The sequence below is a fragment of the Schistocerca cancellata genome, chromosome 4, assembly GCF_023864275.1.
Source record: "Schistocerca cancellata isolate TAMUIC-IGC-003103 chromosome 4, iqSchCanc2.1, whole genome shotgun sequence".
Lineage (NCBI taxonomy): Eukaryota > Metazoa > Arthropoda > Insecta > Orthoptera > Acrididae > Schistocerca > Schistocerca cancellata.
In genome coordinates, this window is record NC_064629.1 from 472783654 (window position 1) to 472803125 (window position 19472).

The 19472-nt window shown below is 46.4% G+C and overlaps 1 protein-coding gene across 1 annotated transcript in view; it reads right to left on the reverse strand.

Annotated features, from left to right (window-relative positions):
• LOC126184719 (regucalcin-like) overlaps positions 1–19472 on the reverse strand; it is a 57439-nt gene that overhangs the window by 24324 nt on the left and 13643 nt on the right. Inside the window, exons 2-4 of the mRNA XM_049927242.1 lie at positions 14927–15162; positions 7188–7391; positions 4402–4614 (exon numbers count right to left, since the gene is read on the reverse strand). Of these exons, the coding sequence (XP_049783199.1) occupies positions 4402–4614; positions 7188–7391; positions 14927–15162 (653 nt within the window). The remainder of the gene's footprint in view (positions 1–4401; positions 4615–7187; positions 7392–14926; positions 15163–19472) is intronic.

Genomic DNA, 19472 nt, shown 5'->3' on the forward strand with positions numbered 1-19472 from the left:
TCAGGCGACCATCAAGGCACAGCCCTCCGCCGAGGGGACCCAGAAGAACGGGGAATGGCAGACTCGGCGGCAGTGACGATGCCGGCGGTGACCGATGTAACCACCGCATCAATGGCATCAGTTGAGAGAGGCTCAATAGCGGCAGTGGAGGAGAACAAGTCCCAGTCAGCCTTATTCATAGCCCATCTGCTAGGGCGCCCAGAAGAGTGACGCTGTGGTAGTGACAGAAAAATCGGAAAGTGGTCACTACCACACAGGTCGTCATGCACACTCCAGTGGACAGATGGTAAGAGGCTAGGGCTACAGATTGAAAGGTCAATGGCGGAGTAGGTGCCATGCGCCACACTGAAGTGCGTGGAGGCACCATCATTCAAAATCGAGAGATCGAGCTGCGACAATAAATGCTCAACGGTGGCGCCACGACCTGTTGCCACTGACCCACCCCACAGAGGGTTATGGGCGTTAAAGTCGCCCAGTAATAAGAAAGGTGGCGGCAATTGGGCTATCAGCGCAGCCAGGACATGCTGCGCGACATCACCCTCCAGTGGAAGGTAAAGACTGCAGACGGTAAGAGCCTGCGGCGTCCACACCCTAACAGCGACAGCCTCTAAAGCTGTTTGTAGAGGGACAGACTCGCTGTGAAGAGAGTTAAGGACATAGATGCAGACGCCACCAGACACCCTTTCATAAGCTGCTCGGTTCTTATAATAACCCCGATAGCCACGGAGGGCGGGGGTGCGCATTGCTGGAAACCAAGTTTCCTGCAGAGCAATGCAGAGGAAAGGGTGAAGGCTGATTAGTTGGCGGAGCTCAGCTAGATGGTGGAAGAAACCGCTGCAGTTCCACTGGAGGATGGTTTTGTCCATGGCTGAGAAAGGCGTGCCGGGACTGGGACGGCAGATTACGCCGCTGGGTCACCTGCTGCCTCCGATTGAGCACCCGTGCTAGTGCTATTGCTATTCACGGCGTCTGAGGGACCGGCGAGATCGAGGTCCTCAGCGGACGCCAGAATCTCCACCTCGTCCCCAGACGCAGAGCTAGAAGGTTGCGATGGGGTGGCTACCACCGCGCGTTCCTTGGGCTTAGAACTGCTCTTCTTTGATTTCTCACGCTGCTCCTTGGGTTTCACTGGCTGGGAGGGCTTCACCGATTCAGTCTCCGGGACTGAGGAGGATCGGGAAGCCCTTCGACCTGCAGATTGTGGGCACTTACGCCACTGTCGATCGTCAGCCTTCCCGCCGGTGGAAACCTGGGAAGGGAGGGACCCAAGGGACCCCTTGCGAGCGTGAGAAGCCGAAGAAGTTGGACACTTCTCCGGCTTAGAAGCGGGGACCGACGTCCCCGATGGGGGGGATGGTGTTGCTCCTGAGGTAGGTGGCACAGGAGCAACCCGGTGGGTAGAGCCCCCCACTGGCAAGGGGGCAGGAGGAGTTGTACCACTCGTCGATCCGGCCGGAAGGCGCGAAACTGATGGGGCTAGCACAGGTGTTGTAGCAGCGGCGTAGGAAGTTGTCATTCGCACTGGATGTAATCGGTCGTATTTCCGTTTGGCCTCAGTATAAGTCAGTCGGTCCAGGGTCTTATATTCCATGATTTTGCGCTCTTTCTGGAATATTCTGCAGTCTGGCGAGCAAGGTGAATGGTGCTCCCCGCAGTTGACGCAAACGGGAGGCGGGGCACATGGAGTATCGGGATGAGATGGGCGTCCGCAATCTCGACATGTGAGGCTGGAAGTGCAGCGGGAAGACATATGGCCGAACTTCCAGCACTTGAAGCACCGCATCGGGGGAGGGATATAGGGCTTGACGTCACATCGGTAGACCATCACCTTAACCTTTTCCGGTAACGTATCACCCTCGAAGGCCAAGATGAAGGCACCGGTAGCAACCTGATTGTCCCTCGGACCCCGATGAACGCGCCGGACGAAATGAACACCTCTACGTTCTAAGTTGGCGCGCAGCTCGTCATCAGACTGCAAAAGGAGGTCCCTATGGAAAATAACACCCTGGACCATATTTAAACTCTTATGTGGAGTAATAGTAACGTTAACATCCCCCAACTTGTCACAAGCAAGTAACCTGCGTGACTGGGCGGAGGATGCCGTTTGTATCAGTACTGAGCCAGAGCGCATTTTAGACAAGCCCTCCACCTCCCCAAACTTGTCCTCTAAATGCTCGACGAAGAACTGAGGCTTTGTGGAGAGAAAAGACTCCCCATCAGCTCTCGTGCAAACTAAGAATCGGGGCGAATAACTGTCACCTCCATCCTGGGACTTACGCTCTTCCCACGGCGTGGCCAGGGAGGGGAACGTTTTCGGATCGTACTTCTGAGCATTAAATTGAGCCCGAGAACGCTTAGAGACTGCTGGCGGCTGGCCGCCAGCGAGAGATGATGTACCACGCTTCATTGCGGGTCATCCGCCCTGATGCCACCTACTCCGACCAAGGGCCCTCCCCACGGGCGCCACCCAGCCACAGCAAAGGCCACCTGGCAGGATGGCCGTTGCCGGGAGTCCTGATACCCCAGGAGGATAGGCATCTACTCCTTGGCATACGTGGGGAGTTAACGGCGCAGGCATCAGTAGAGCGATCCCTGTGTTGTCAGGGGACTACAACCAAGAGGGTACATGGCGGCCCCACCACAACGGACTGGCTACCGTGCTGGATCTTAGGTGCAAAAATGGCCAAGGTCGTCGTCGCAGTTAAAAGAAACACTGCAGAGTGCAGTGTGGTAATCGCCCAAGAGATCGAAAACGAGCGGGACACCATTGCAACGACGAGAAAGACGGCTAAAGGTCTAATTTCACGACGGATACAGTGCACCATGTAAGGCGCCCTTCCCCAATTGGCTCGCTCTTCGGAATAATTTAGAAAGATGGAGGTCAAACCCGAGAGGGGACCATGACATAAGGCCAAAACATGTGAGACTCCTTTTAGTCGCCTCTTACGACAGGCAGGAATACCGCGGGCCTATTCTAACCCCCGAACCCGCAGGGGGGTCAAGCAGGTGGAGACTCTGTTATGGTGTGGGGCGTGTGCAAATGGTTCAAATGGCTCTGAGCACTATGGGACTTAACTTCTGAGGTCATCAGTCCCCTAGAACTTAGAACTACTTAAACCCAACTAAGCTAAGGGCATCACACACATCCATGCTCGAGGCAGGATTCGAACCTGCGACCGTAGCGGTCACACGGTTCCAGACTGTAGCGCCTAGAACCGCTCGGCCCCACCAGCCGGCGGACGTGTGCAGTTGGAGTGATATGGGACCTCCGATACGTCCAGATACGACTCTGACAGGTGATAGGTAAGTAAGCATTCTGTCTGATCACCTGCATCCATTCATGTCCATTGTGCATTCCGAAGGACTTGGGCAATTCCAGCAGGACAATGCGACACCCCACAGGTCCAGAATTGCTACAGAGTGACTGCAGGAACACTCTTCTGAGTTTGAACACTTGTGCTGGCCACCAAACTCCCCAGAGATGAACATTATTGAACGTATCTGGCATGCCTTGCAAGGTGCTGTTCAGAAGAGTTCTCAGTCCCTCGTACTCTTACGGATTTGTGGACATCCCAGCAGGATAAATGGTATCAATTCCCTCCAGCACTACTTCGGAGATTAGTCGAGTCCATGGCGCGTCGTGTTGCTGCACTTCTGCGTGCTAGCGGGGGCCCTACACGATATTAGGCAGGTGTACCAATTTCTTTGGCTCTTCTCTGTATTATCACTTTGCTGTCCGTCCGTCTCTCTGTCTATCTATCTGTCCATCTATGTGTCTGTCCGTCCGTCTGTTAAGATCTATTTATGTTAGAAACCGGCAGAGTTATCAAGTTGAAATTTATGCCAAATAGAAAGGTCTACGGTCCCTTGGCGGTATAAAAGATTCAAGCTCCTAAGTAAATGGAAACAAAAAATAAGGCCGTCTGTTAGGCCCCTTTTTCTCAGGAACGAGCAGAGGTATTAAGCTGAAATTCATGTCTAACACTATGGCCTACGGTTCCTTGGCAGTATAAAAAATTTAACCTCTATCAGTGCAATCAAAGAATATGACCATGTATGTCTCAAATTTTGCTACTCGAAAACTCACTCATCAAAACCTACAGTTGAACTAAATATATACATAATTAAGTTTGTATAGAACCCTCAGAGCCCGAGTACTACTCGCATATGTCCGGTTCTTGTTGAAGCGAGGAATCCGTGAATAATCAGTGTAAAACCGGGAAACAACGGTTCTTGGTCAAAGGATCCCATGAACAGTAATAGTCTACAGCAGTTCACCGTCATTACTGTGATTCGAGAATGCCCCACATGTCTGCGACTTGAGAAAAATTCTGATTATTGTCCACTTATGCATAGAAGAATTACTAAATTACGAAGGACTTCTAATTAAGTATCACTTACTGATGTTGCCAGTATCGACGTCGTAGTCGTACGCAGCAATGACGTAGCTGGAAGTGTCGGAGTAGTACATGACGTTGCCGTCCCAGGCAATCCCGTTGGACACAGAGACGGGTGACACCTTTGGGACAGCTGTGCGTGAGTCTGTGTCCAGCAGGTACAGGGTAGCCTGATCCGGCGTCACTTCGCCAACAACCGGCTCTGGGCCCATCGTGCCTGTGGTAAGAAAATCATCATCGCAGTGCGAGCAAAAGATTACCAACAGTGTCTGTAGTATAGCACACAGTACAGTTTTCGGGTTGAACACTTGCAAAAAAGTCTTAGGCGCTAATACGTTAAAGGAACGTTTCAACCACTAGTTTCATTACAGCATAAATTTGACACACAATAGAAAGAATTAAAGTCTGTTACCATCTGGACGGAAACTTAGCTGCAGATTTAATTACACATTTTTCGAAAGCGTTAAGTACCTTGGATCAGTCTATCATTTTCATAACTGAGTGGCGAATGCCACAGCATTCTGATAGTTTCGTCGAATCTAGACGATTTCAGAGTTGCAAAAAAGAACTAACTGAAGATATGTTTACTAGATTCTAACAACAGTCGTATTATTGAAGTGCAGCCCTGGAGCCCTCTATTCACAGTTCACACATACCTGCTGTGGTAGAATGGACGGCTAATGGATACACAACACGATCACCTCAGTTGGCATAGTTGGTAATTTAGACAGCACTGCTACATTCCTTACGTGTTGAGACCGGGGGCTTTGGCCTATCTATGACGTCTCCGTGACGTTATCTCTCAGCAAAATAACGCAAAACCACGTTTCGCTCATGAAAGAACGCCGCACCACAATACAATGGGTGTTCTACTGCTGCCCTGACCAGCACGATTGCCAGATCTGTCACCCACTGAAAACATTTTATCATAGGTTGCCGAGAAACTGCCACGCCACTATTCGCTAGCGGCTACAGCTGATTACATCTGTTATAGAGTTGAAACAACATGAAATGGCGTATCCCTATCTGTCATTCAAGCTCAGTACGACTTGATGGCAAGCCAGGCTGGAGCCATAGTCGTTCCAGAGATCACAGCTGTGTGTAGTAAATTTATCACGCTGTGTATCCCAAATCCCCTACAGAATTACACTGTCCAGTCACATTTATGTGACCTCTTGGCAAAATCCTGAATGAGCACCTTTTGCAGCGCTTACCGCCAAGAGGCATTATGGAAGGTACCGACAGCGATGTGGAGCCCTGCCGACTCCAGGGCTGTGGCCAACTGCGCTAGGTTCCTCGGTTGCATTGATCAGCTGGTAGATGTGATCGTGCTGGGTAAAAACGAACTGCATGTAGGGGTGGGCGTGGTTCCCAAGGATAGATGCATACTTATATTGGCCGCTTGTGACTTCCAAAGTGACATCACTGAGGGAATGTCGCGAAAACATTCCGCAGACAACAACGCTCTCTACTCCGGCTAGGTATGCTTTCAAACGTTTCACGCCGTACACGCCAACGACCATCTGTCCAACGGAGCATAAAACGTGATTGACTGAAAAGGCCACCTCTCGCCACTCAGTGGACGTCCAGTTGCGTTCGTTCCAGTGAACAGCAGTCAGCAGTCAGCATGGCTCCTTGACCAGGCGCCTGATGTGGAGGCCCATTCGCCGCAATGTTCCTGAACAGTTGTTGAGGTGACACTGTTGGTAGCTGCCTGGTTCATCCGGACGGTCAGTTGCTCGACAGCTGCTCGTCTGTTCGCCGGTACTCGTCTCCGCAGCCGTCGTTCATCCCTGTCATCTATGCTCCGTGGTGCACCACAAGTAGCCTTGGCGCATGTTTTGAATAGCACCATTTTTCCATACACAATATACTTCAACCGCAGCGGCACGCAAACAGTTTAAAAACTTAGCCGTTTCGGAAATGTTTGCACCCTTGGCCCGAAAGTCAATGATCACCCCTTCGGGGCATCAGACAAATCACTTCGTCTCCGCATTATGACACCGACTGCTCTGTTCTTCGCGTCCCAAAAAATGGTTCAAATGGCTCTGAGCAGTATGAAACTTAACTTCTGTGGTCATCAGTCCCCTAGAACTTACAACTACTTAAACCTATCTAACCTAAGGACATCACACACATCCATGCCCGAGGCAGGATTCGAACCTGCGACAGTAGCAGTCGCGCGGTTCCAGACTGTAGCGCCTAGAACCGCTCGGCCACTCCGGCCGGCTCTTCGCGTCCCGCCGACACGCTTTATATACCCAACACTGCTAGTACTGCTACCTTACAACTGTGAGTAATTATTGCACGTTGACGTCGGATATATGCGATGGTCATATTAATGTGATTGGACCGTGTAATAATGCATTCTTACTGCTATAATGTATACAAACAATTAGCAAAATTCCTAGCACTGCAGTTTTAGCTGCCAGCAGTATAGTTATGTCGAAACTGAAAACAAGCGTCCAAGATAATCATTGTACTTGCTGCCAGTTACATGAAACAGGTAAGTCATTGGAATAGCTGTTATATTTATGTCCGCTAATGGGGGAAGACTATCGTAGTACTTCCTAAAAAGACTAATTTTTATTTTGGAAGTTTATTCAGACACTTCTTGACTACTTATGTTTTCGAGAAGTTTGCAAGACTTCTAAAGACGATTGCGGGCTGTCAATAGGACCTCAGTAGAGTTTCCCCAAGCTGAGAGTCGCTACTACGGTGTAACCTGTCATAAAAGAACAGGCAGGTAGCGAGGTTCTCGCTGTCAGCCGCCCATCGAATCATACTCACCTGCCCAGACGCGCCCACGGATGTCAGCCTTGCCGTCGTTGAAGCGGTTTCCCGGCTTGTCCTCTTCCACGGTGTCTATCTCCTCCAGGCTAGAGGGCGTCTCGCTGACTCCATCCCAGGTCATCACTGCCAGCGTGTGCGACACAGTAATCAGGAACTTGTCAGTCGAGTCACGCAGTGGTATAACCAGCGTCACGCTGTTTGCTGTAATACATACCATCAGACATTTAATGATGCGCTACTTCAATAACGAGAGTTCATTTCAGGGAAATTCTTACTGAGTTAAGAACGTCAATGCTCCTGAAACAGACGAAATTGTAGGCAACCTGCCTGACGACATTTTTAATTTTTACTTTATATCTTTTGAGATTTTTCGGTTTCCATAAGGCCATTGAGCCAAATCCACTGGTTCATATAACACTTACGGCATCACATAAGTAACAGCATAAAAATAGGACGATTTTCGTGTGATAAAGTGAAAAAGAAACTCTACAGACTATCCCCTATTCTAGGTAAGAGATGTAGCCATGTTCCGGATCTAGTCTTTCGAGATTTATTCCATACGCACAATTTAAAATATCTATTCAAAACGTATAAACCATTTCTGTATCATCTTCGCTACGGCTATCATTTGGTTACCTTATTCTTACTAATATTCTAAACACTGTTAGAGTTCTACGAAACGCTTGACTAACCCCATTTATCAGATTATCCGCGTTGCTCACTGAAGTGGTATAAACGCAAAATCTTGTCTTTCCCTGGCAGAGAAGGTCATGAGTGATACGTAGACACAAAGATTAGAGTCATTCTCCTGTTTGTGGATGTGAAGTGCTACGTAAATAATGTGGGATGGTGTAATTTAGCGCAGAAAGAAACAGGACGTACCCAACGTCATGTAATCATCAAAAATGGTTCAAATGGCTCTGAGCACTACGGGACTTAATTTCTGAAGTCACCAGTCCCCTAGAACTTAGAACTACTTAAACCGAACTAACCTAAGGACATCACACACATATATGCCCGAGGCAGGAGTCGAACCTGCGACCGTAGCGGTCGCGCTGTTCCAAATTGTAGCGCCTAGAACCGCTCGGCCACTTCGACCGGCATATAATCATCAACAGAGCCGTGAATGTGGTCTGAAATAACAGAATTAAAACAAGAATATACTGTACATTTATTGGAAAGTGACTTTCAATAGTGTTCATCCAATGGATAGTTCACTTTGGTAAAGATCTGGTGCTCCGCAACATTTTCCAAGCTACACAAAGTGTGGATAATGCAGTGAAGTGTTTCGCACAGACTGTCTCATACTGAGATTTAATAATAGTAATTGTCTCTTAAAGTATCAACAGAGAGCCACATTAACTGCGTTTATTTGAACAGTGAATTAGTTTTCCTTTGAATTGGGCACGTAGCTTTGCATCATGTCTACAGCCAGTCCTAGCGCCTTTGTGCCAGTTATATTGAAATGTACACCCAGGGTGACTGGAAAGAACAACATGATCACATGCCGCAGACAAGTGTAATTTAAGCACCAGTCATAACATCTTCATCGTGATACTTACTGCGGGGCAGGACGCTACTATTTGGTGAACAAACTTCCCGCAAAAACCTTAATAAACAGTGTGTGAACACCCACCGAGTGAAATCCTGTCTGCTTACACACACCACATAGTAATTAATACGACAGCGAGCTGAAAACTGATGTCTAGGGATTTTTTATGCCAAAACTCTCGAAGGCTTTTCAACAGAAAAAAATGGCTCTGAGCACTATGGGACTCAACTGCTGTGGTCATAAGTCCCCTAGAACTTATAACTACTTAAACCTAACTAACCTAAGGACATCACACACATCCATGCCCGAGGCAGGATTCGAACCTGCGACCGTAGCGGTCGTGCGGTTCCAGACTGTAGCGCCTTTAACCGCTCGGCCACTCCGGCCGGTGCTTTTCAACAGAACAAACTTTGTTAATATTCTACATATTTATGCTTCATGTCTACATATTTATTTCTCAACATAATCAAGCTGGCGACGAACAAGATTCTCCGAGTGTGAGTCCTGTTTGTCGATATCTTCACTGTAGAATGTTTGACTTTGTGACGGAGCCATAACCTCATCTCTTCTTGTACCGCTTCATCGCTGTCAAAGCTAAGTCCTCGAATGTTTTCTTTAAGTTTCGGATACAGATGAAACTCGAATGGGTCCAAGTCCGGACTGTATGGAGGTTGACCAATCCAAGGCGTCGGAGTGTTTCAGGTGCCGCAGCGCTTGTGTGTGTTCTGGTATTGTCATGTTGAAGGAGAGGGTGCTCCTTGTGTGGACGAGTTATTTGAATTCGAAATCCTATTACAGCACGCTGTTTCTAACACACAGACAACCGGCCGTGTTGGCCGTGCGGTTCTAGGCGCTGCAATCCGGAACCGCGGGACTGCTACGGTCGCAGGTTCGAATCCTGCCTCGGGCATGGATGTGTGTGATGTCCTTAGGTTAGTTACGTTTAAGTAGTTCTAAGTTATAGGGGACTGATGACCTCAGATGTTAAGTCTCATAGTGCTCAGAGCCATTTGAACGCACAGACACAGTTAGATTACACACCGCGTACAATTCGGAGCCCTCTAACGGTAGAGGGTTGCAAATACGTAGACATGAAGAATAAAGATGTAGAATGTGGATAACGTATAATTTATTTACAAATCTTAAGACTTTTCACATACAAAATTCTGAGGCATTACTTTTCAGCACGCCTTGCGTGCAGGCTGCACAAACTGCACATGTTATTCATGCTAGATGTGTTTCCACTGTCCGCCTGCTTAGCTGGATGGTAACGTGCTCGCCTCCTATGCGAGCGGGCTCGGGTTTGATTCCCAGCCAGAGATTTTCTCGTGGACTGGGTGTTGTGTTGTCCTCATCACCAGCGCGCAAGTCGCCCAATGTGACGTCGAATTAAGACTTGCACTTGGCGGTCGAACTTCCCCGAATAGCGGCATCCAGGCCAAAGATACGATACGCTTATTTCAATTTTTTTTCTTTTTGTGTGTTTCCACTGACTGTCTACTACGTTCTTCCTATTCTGCTTTCAAACAAGCATATGAGCAATGAGTAATGAGACAGCTTTAGTCCAGTACTCTTACGAGTTTGTGCACTTACTGTTTTAGAGAAACAGGTGTTCCTAACGTTGACCATGAAGGCTGCGTGTGAAAGGTATCATTCCAGGATATTTGTGCTCACGTTCGATAAGTATGAAATCCAAGCAAGTATATACACTTAGAGTTTGTCGTTATATCTCAGTATGAAGTACAAATATGATTCTTATCTGACACAGAAGTTGGCTATGGAATAGGTTAGCTATAAAAGATCTTTGATCAAACTGTGCCTGATAACTGTGGTGTTGCACTACTCAGCTAAAATTATATTAATTTGCAAATTACAGTACAGTATTTCTAAGTAGAATCTTTGGAGATAAGTCACGAGGAGAACACGGCAAGTGCCATAAACCGATTTCCCAGTAACTTCGCTCAGTGAAAGAGGAGTCAGATCAAGCGAAAATGTCTCTCGGCATATTCGCAGATACTCGACCGCTTCTGAGAGGACGAAGGACAAAGTTTTCAAGGTACTTTATGTGCCTTTCAGCTAGCGATAGAAACGGCCGAAATCGTGGGACAGTAGTTAGCGTTGGGGCTGCGCAGTTTTGCGCTCCGTGTTCGAAAACCGATTATTGTATTTATTTATCATCTTTTATTTATTAACTTCATTTATCTGCTCACGTCTGCAGAAGATTACTACAAGAATGTTTCTTATGAAGTTAGGGTATGCAAGGTACTTACATTAAGTGAAAAATTATTACTGAGTTTCACAATAAGTGTCATTATATGGGTATTTGCGGGGGTTACAATCTGTTTAAATTTTCATGCCCTTATGTTTCATTCTTATATAAATTCTTATGTTAGTTCTTATATTTTATTCTTCAGGAAGATTTGGTGTATTTGCTTGGGTGCTACCGATTGTAGAAACCTTGGAAACACAGGAATTCGAAACACCACAAGCATCGCGCGAAGACAGATTTGCCAAAGTGACATTTCAGCGTACGAATGCCACTAAGATTACTGATGATTTTCCGCGCTGACAACAGTTCCTCAGCAAACCACGCATAATAGGTCACGTTACCGAAAATTTGCGCATTCAATTGATTATGACTCAAGATATACTGCAGGAATGTCACCGAAAACTATTTCTAATAATTTTCTCATTTGTATATTTATTTATTTTTTAAATTCAGTCACCGGACGTACAATTAGCAGATGAGTAACAAGAGCGTTACTCCAATGTACATCGGAAATACTTGTGTAGTAATCTTCTATGAACATGGGTAGATAAACGAAAAAAATAAAAATAGGGTTTCGAAGACGGGTCGCAAAACTGTGAAGTCGCGACGCTAGCCACTGTGATAACGCTTTGTTGAACTATGCACTCGCTAAAAGGTAGATAAAGCACCTCGAACACTTCGAACATCGTTTTCTCAGAAATGGTTGATTGTCTACGAATGACTCAAGGCACGTGTTCCTTATTTTAAGCCCTCTTCCATCTAGCGAAGTTTCTGGGAAATCAGGTTGTGGCATTTGCCGTGTTCTCCTCGTCAGTGGTAGAAGTAAAGTGTTACGAAGTTTGATTTTAAATTATCTTACTGACTGGCAGGCGCTTAAAAGATGAAGAGTCGTTCCGTCTGCTATCATTCCCTACGACAGTGCTGAAAACCGGGAAAGAAGACGGACAATTTGTCAAGACATTCATAGCACTACGTCTTCTTAATTCTCGCTACATAAAATGGATACATACAGGCCTACACATTTCTGGTCATCATCATCGTCATTATTTATTGCATTAACGGGTCTTTAAGGTCTACAGCAGGAAACAAAAGAAATAACCACTCTACAAAAGGAGAATATACATATTAAATATTATGAAAGAACATATTACAGTAAAAAGGAGGCATGTCAGTCACAACAGAGGAAATACCTACTGCAGATGATAACCCATTTTTGCCAGTCTCCAGCTTCATCTTCCAATGTTGTCGGCCTCACTTCTTTAATGATTGTTAATAGTCGATCCTTCCATCGCGTACTTGGACGTCCGCTTGGGCACTTTCTTGAAGGCTGAGAAGAGACGACTCGGCATGGGAGAGCTCTATCAACTCGACGGATATGCTCAAATCACTGTAGCCTCTTATGCCCTAATAATCGGCCAATGTGTCACTTTCCAAACCGTTGGTATAGGTCTTCTTTCGTTCTTGATTCCCATTTACCTTCCATGATACTGTATCGCCCAGGTTTCGTAACTATATAAAATTACCCGGCGTACTAGTGTCATGCATAGCTAGATCTTATACTTCTTTGATATCTGTGGAATAATACATGATACCTAATTGTTGTCGTCTGATAACACTATCCACTACACTACCCGGGCCGTCAGTGGCATACGTTTTCTTATGGTAGGTTAATTTGTAGCGGTATCTAACGGAGCAAATGTCCTAATATTTTATGCTTCACCTGTGACATTTTTTATCTGCAGAGGACGTTATTGTTTCAGAATCGTTCAGAATTCAGCGCTCAGCACTCGTCGCTTAAAGTCTCCACGCCTTGCTGCTGTTTCTTTAATCGTCAAGTCGAGTGGTTCAAATGGCTCGAAGCACTATGGGACTTAACATCTGAGGTCATCAGTCCCCTAGACTTAGACCTACTTAAACCTAACTAACCTAAGGACATCACACACATCCATGCCCGAAGCAGGATTCGAACCTGCGACCGTAGCAGTAGCGCGGTTCCGGACTGAAGCGCCTAGAACCGCTCTGTCACAGCGGCTGGCCAAGTCGAGTGCAGATTCACTCCCTAGATTATGTTTTTTTAAAGATATATGCAAATATTACCCGTGATAGAACTCAAGCTTACCAGACCATTTATCTGCGGCATGACAACAGCTGGAACCAAATTTGTGATCACGATGTTTAGATGGGTTTCTTGAGAGATGAACTCGATAATGATTGAGGCATCACTACCTGACACTCAATGGAAGAATTATTGTACGGAGGACGATCTCATTTTCCATAGTACTAAGTTGTTGGCAACACGCTAATGAAGTTGCCGTGATCTCTTTGTGAAAACTGCGATTCCGTCCAGTCCAGAAGTGTTACAGAGAGGGATTCAGCTAAGCAGTTCATCTCAAATATTTCCGGAACAGTTTATGATATCTCAGTTTTTTTTCAACCACATGAATTGTGAGGAAGTCCTAATCAAACAAGGTATAGAGGCTGTTCATAGCTATTGTAATTACAGAAATATCTGAACTCTAATGATTTCTGATATTAGTATTGTAGAATTCAACGGCGTTTCACTCTTTACATTCCGTTTACTAGTTTCGGGATATTTACAGCTTAGAATTTATCTGTTTTAAACTCGAGCTGCTGCTCATAATGCACCTGTTAGCTTTCGAGAAATTGCGAGTGCCTCTGGAATAAGGTAGCGCAACGTTGTTCGCTCTTTGCGCGCAAACAATTTCAATACACGTCATGTGTCACTTCTCCGACACGTACGAGAAAGACAGTCCGCGGCGCGTACGACACGAAGGTAGGCCTGAGCTCGCTCGGTTGCTCATCTCATCAGAGAAACTACGTTTCTACACTTGTTAACTCGTAACTCGCTGTGTACGTACAAACGATAATTGCATCTTCTACTGGAATCTGCTAATACGGAGTCTTACTGTCATTAGTCCTACAATGATCGGAACTCCATAGGCCTACTTATAATTTGTTATGGCTGTACTTGGGCGCGATAAAATTAAAATCATGCCAGAACGATTGTTAGTTGCATAAGGCACCAGCTCTTGTATGAAATGAGGACTGTTAAGCACCGGCCGGTGTGGCCGAGCGGTTCTAGGCACTACAGTCTGAAACCGCGCGACCGCTACTGTCGCATGTTCGAATCCTGCCTTGGGCATGGATGTGTGTGATGTCCTTTGGTTAGTTACGTTTAGGTAGTTCTAAGTTCTAGGGGACTGATGACCTCAGAAGTTAAGTCCTATAGTGCTCAGAGCCATTTGAACCATTTTGAACTGTTAAGGAGAAGAGACTAAATGCTGTAAACAAGCTATTATACCATTTATATCGAGTCTTTTGCTGTACTACCGTTGTCAGAAAGACTCCACAACCGCAGGTTCCAGAAGAAAATGCAACTATTGTTAGTACGTACAAGCCCAGCTGCGAGGTAAAATGTTTAGAAACACATTTCGTCTGCTGAACTGAGTGAGCGAGAGATTATAATGGGATCCTTATATTAGGAGAGGAAATTTTACTGGGCAGGTGAAGGTCACTGGTGAGAATTATAAACTGTAAAGCAAAACGAGTTTCCGGCTCGAAATTAAAATCTCTCACAATTTTTGCCTTCGGTCAGGAGTCTGGAATGCGCCAGGGTACAGTCTTTTGAGGTACTGAACCATAATTATTTTTTTTAAATTTTTGACGTCCTGCCCTTGTTAATGTCCGGTAATAGATGCCAGGATACTTTTGACCACATAGTGTGTGGACAATCTCTCTTCTCTCCAAACACAAATAGAATTAAAGAAAGGCAGCATCCTGGTACAAAGTAACGTTCACTTTTCGCTGTGAGGTGTCTTATAGAGTGTATCTGTTGATGTAAATGCCATTAAATTTATATAAAATTAGCTTACTTATCACGAGATGGGTACTCACGAAGCTCGACTTTGTAGTCCTTGCCGGATTCGGGATCGTAGCGGTGGACGTATTTCCCGGCGATATCGACGAAGTAGAGCTGCTGATTTTCGACGTTCCAGTGCGGACCCTCGCCGTGTGTGGTGGGGCTGGTCACCGTCGTGGCAACGACTCCCTCCTTCGTGGGCCCGTGATGGTGGCCTCTCTGATGCTGCGACCGGCGAACGTGTTGCGGCCGCGGGACGTGAGCCGCGCCACTAAAAACAGCCATCACACGCATCTCACAGTATCTGCCCGTCATTTAACGTGTAATCAATTCCAAAGTCATTAACGACCAATTTCTCTAAATTACTACGACTGATTTACACACTTAGACTAAGGTGGCAGAAGTCATGGGATACCTCTAATTTCGTGTAGGATCTCCTTTTGCCCGGCGTAGTGCAAAAACTCCACGTGGCAGGCATGGACTCAGCAAGTCTTTGGAAGTCCTCTGCAGAAATACTGAGCCATTCTGCCTCTACAGCCGTCTATAATTGCGAAAGTGTTGCCGGTTTAGGATTTTGTGCACGAACTGACCTCTCAATTATGTCCCATAAATGTTCGATGGGATTCATGTAGGGCGATCTGGGTGGCCAAATCATTAGCTCGAACTGTCGAGAACGTTCTTCAAACCAGTCGCGAACAACTGTGGTGCGGTGACATAGCACATTGTCATCCATAAAAATTCCACCGTTGTTTGGGAACATGAAGTCCACGAGTGGCTGCAAATGGTCTCCAAGCAACCGAACATCCAGAGGACCCAGTTCATTCCATGAAAACACAGCCTACACTATTATGGAACCACCACCACCTTGCACAGTGCCTTTTTGATAAAGCAGCTCTTACCAACTGAAATCGGGACTCGTCATACCAGGCGACGGTTTTCCAGTCGCGTAGCGTCCAACCGATGTGATATTGTCACAAGACAAAAAAGGCGCTGCGTTCCATTTCGTGCTGTTATCAAGAGCACTCGCGTCTGTCATCTGCTGCCGTAGCCCATTAACGCCAAATTTCGGAGCATTGTACTGAAGGATGTGTATGTCTTACGTCCCACATTGATTTCTGCAGTTATTTCGAGCAGTGTTGTTTGTACGTTAGCACTGACATTTCTACGTAAACGCCACTGCTGTAGATGGTCGTTAAGTGAAGGCCGACGGCCACTGCGTTGTCCGCGCTGAGAGGTAAAGCTAGAAATTTGGTATTCTCGGAACACTGAATTCTCTGACGATTTCCTAAACCGAATGTCACAGGCGTCTAGCTCCGACTACCATTTCGCGTTCGAAGTCTGTCGACTCCCTTCGTGCGGCCAGCGTAGATCCCGCAAAGTGATTGGAGGATCACGTCGTTCATAAACAGCACTTTTCAATCTATCCCAGGCTTGTTTGACAGAGATCAGGTCTGGAGAACATGCTGGCCACTCTAGTCGAGCCCGCTGCTCGCTGCTCGTGGTAGCGTTCTCGCTTCCCGAGCACGGGGTCCCGGGTTCGATTCCCGGCGGGGTCAGGGATTTTCACCTGCCTCGAGATGACTGGGTGTTTGTGTTGTCCTCATCATTTCATCATCATCCAGGAAAGTGGCGAAATTGGACTGAGCAAAGATTGGGTAATTGTACGGGCGCTGATAACCACGCAGTTGAGCGCCCCACAAACCAAACATCATCATCACTCTAGTCGAGCGATGTCATTATCCTGAAGGAAGCCATTCACGAGATATGCACAATGTGGGCGCGATTTGTCGTCCATGAAGACGAGTGCCTCGTCAATATGCTGCCCATATGGTTGCACTATCGGTCGGAGGATGGAATTCACGTATCGTACAGCTCTTACGGCGCCTTCCGTGACCACCAGAGGCGTATGTCGGCCCCACACAATGCAATCCCAAAACAGCAGGGAAACTCCACCTTGCTGCACTCGCATGGACAGTGTATCTAAGGCGTTCAGCCTGATCGAGTTGCCTCTAAACACGTCTCCGACAATTGTCTGGTTGAAGGCATATGCGACACTCATCGGTGAAGAGAACGTGATGCCAATCCTGAGCGGTCCATTCGGCCTGTTGTTGGGCCCATCTGAACCGTGATTCATGGTGTCGTGGTTGCAAAGATGGACCTCGCCGCGGACGTCAGGAGTGAAGTTGCGCATCATGCAGCTTTTTGCGCACAGTTTGAGTCATAACACGACGTTCTGTGACTGCACGAAAAACATTGTTCAATATGGTGGCGTTGCTGTCAGGGTTCCTCCGAGCCTTAATCCGTTGGTAGCGGTCATCCACTGCAGTAGTAGCCCTTGGGTGGCCTGAGCGATTCATGTCATCGACAGTTCCTGTCTCTCTGTATCTTCTTCCATGTCCGAACAACATCGCTTTGGTTCACTCCTAGATGCCTGGACACTTCCCTTGTTGAGAGCCCTTCCTGGCACAAAGTAACAACGCGGACGCGGTCGACACGCAGTATTGACCGTCTGGGCATGGTTGTACTACAAACAACACGAGCCATGTACCTCCTTCCTGGTGGAATGACTGGAACTGATTGGCTGTAGGAACCCCTCTGTCTAATAGGCGCTGCTCATGCATGGTTGTTTACATCATTGGGCGGGTTTAGTGACATGTCTGAACAGTCAAAGGGCCTGCATCTGTGATACAATATCCACCGTCAACGTCTATCTTCAGGAGTACTGGGAACCGGGGTAATGCAAAACTTTTTTCGATGTGTGTATTAGGCCTGAGGCAGATAATTGCTCCTTGAACGGAGAAGAAATCCAACCGCTGTTAGTGGAGTAGAGTTGTTGAGATACCAGTTGTTAGTCAACATAGGTCTTGTTTCACACCTTCGTAAACTGGTTAAATAGGCGCAACGATGCGTGAGATGAAACAGATTAAGACACTAAATCGGGTTACTACGAAATATCTGTTTAACGCACTATGATGATCTAGCACACCATAATTAGCTGCAGTGAAAACAAACTGATGTATAATCACTGTACACAAAACGTACAGAATTATTCTATTCCTCTATGTCAACAACAGCGGGTATGATTGGAAATTGTAGTAACACTCAATAGTTAATTTCAAAGGGTAGTTATTACCTTAGTCAGAGTAAATTAATGTCCCTATTGAACATATCAGTCGCAGGAGAGCGGAACACTTATCTGAAGACTTTTAAATTTCCAGATATGGTTTCCTAATCAAAGAAATACCTACCACCCGTTATGTACAAGACCTTGGAGGATTTAGCAACATCTTCTATACATCATAACAAAACTTATAATTCGGTACGCCGAAACAAAATTCCAGTCTTCCCGCTTACTGATAAATCACTTCAGCAGTGAAGTCAACAAATGGAACAACTATTAATACACGAATGACACTATGACAGTAATTTTTACTGAATGAACAGAATTGCAGAAATACATGATTATTTTTTGTGGTATTGGACAACTCCGACCAACAACGTATTAGTGAGCGAACTGCCTCTTTCCGCAGTGGTGGTACGCAGCCTGGCAGCAATGTCCGTCTCAGTTTTTTCCTCAAGCGGTCTAGGAACCTAAATCTGGATGGTCAGATGGGGATTTTAACTGATGCCCTTCCGAATGCGAAGGAAGAAAGAAAGGAAGGAAAATGAGACTTTAACGTACCATCGACGAAGTCATGAGAGACGGAGAAAAAGGAAGGATGTGGAAGGGAACTGGCCATGCCCTTTCGTAGTAACCATATCAGCATTTGCTTAAGCAAATGAGGGAAATTATGGAAAACCTTAACCGGGATGTCGTGACGAGAATTTTAACTGCCGTCATAACGAACACTAGTCCAGAAACTCGGTATTATAGATATGTAGAACAAATATCTGTAAGAACAAAATGCATAAAAAAACCAGGATAAAGTAACATTAGGACGTTGACTTCCCGCTCTTTTATAGCTGTAGCACCACAATAGTGCATTTTCGACCTATTGTTAGTTTTTAAATTCGACATGTCCTACCCAGCACCGATATTTATCAGACTTTTTCGGAACGCTGGATGTAACGCGAAATAATAGCAAAAAAAAAAAAAAAAAGAATATAAGTTTGTTTTCGCTAGAAACCAACCATAACTTCTGAGGTCATCAGTCGCCTAGAACTTAGAACTAATTAAACCTAACTAACCTAAGGACATCACACACATCCATGCCCGAGGCAGGATTCGAACCTGCGACCGTAGCGGTCGCTCGGCTCCAGACTGTAGCGCCGAGAACCGCACGGCCACTCCGGTCGGCCCAACCACTCAAATCGGTAGAGTCAGCCAAATACTGTGGTATGTTCGCTAGAACCGATTAACAGTGAAATCAAAACATGATGCAAAGAACCGATAGGTCTGTTGATAAACGCTAATTTCTTTGCACGATTCTGTACATGTGTAATTCACTGTCGAAAAACAAATTCAACACGCTCAAGGACATGGTCGTGTTACTGACAAGTGCGGTGACATATCGTTCATCACTGTAGGAGTATATGATGATAAATCCAGGGCCTGTCGCAGTGGCCGAGCGGTTCTAGGAG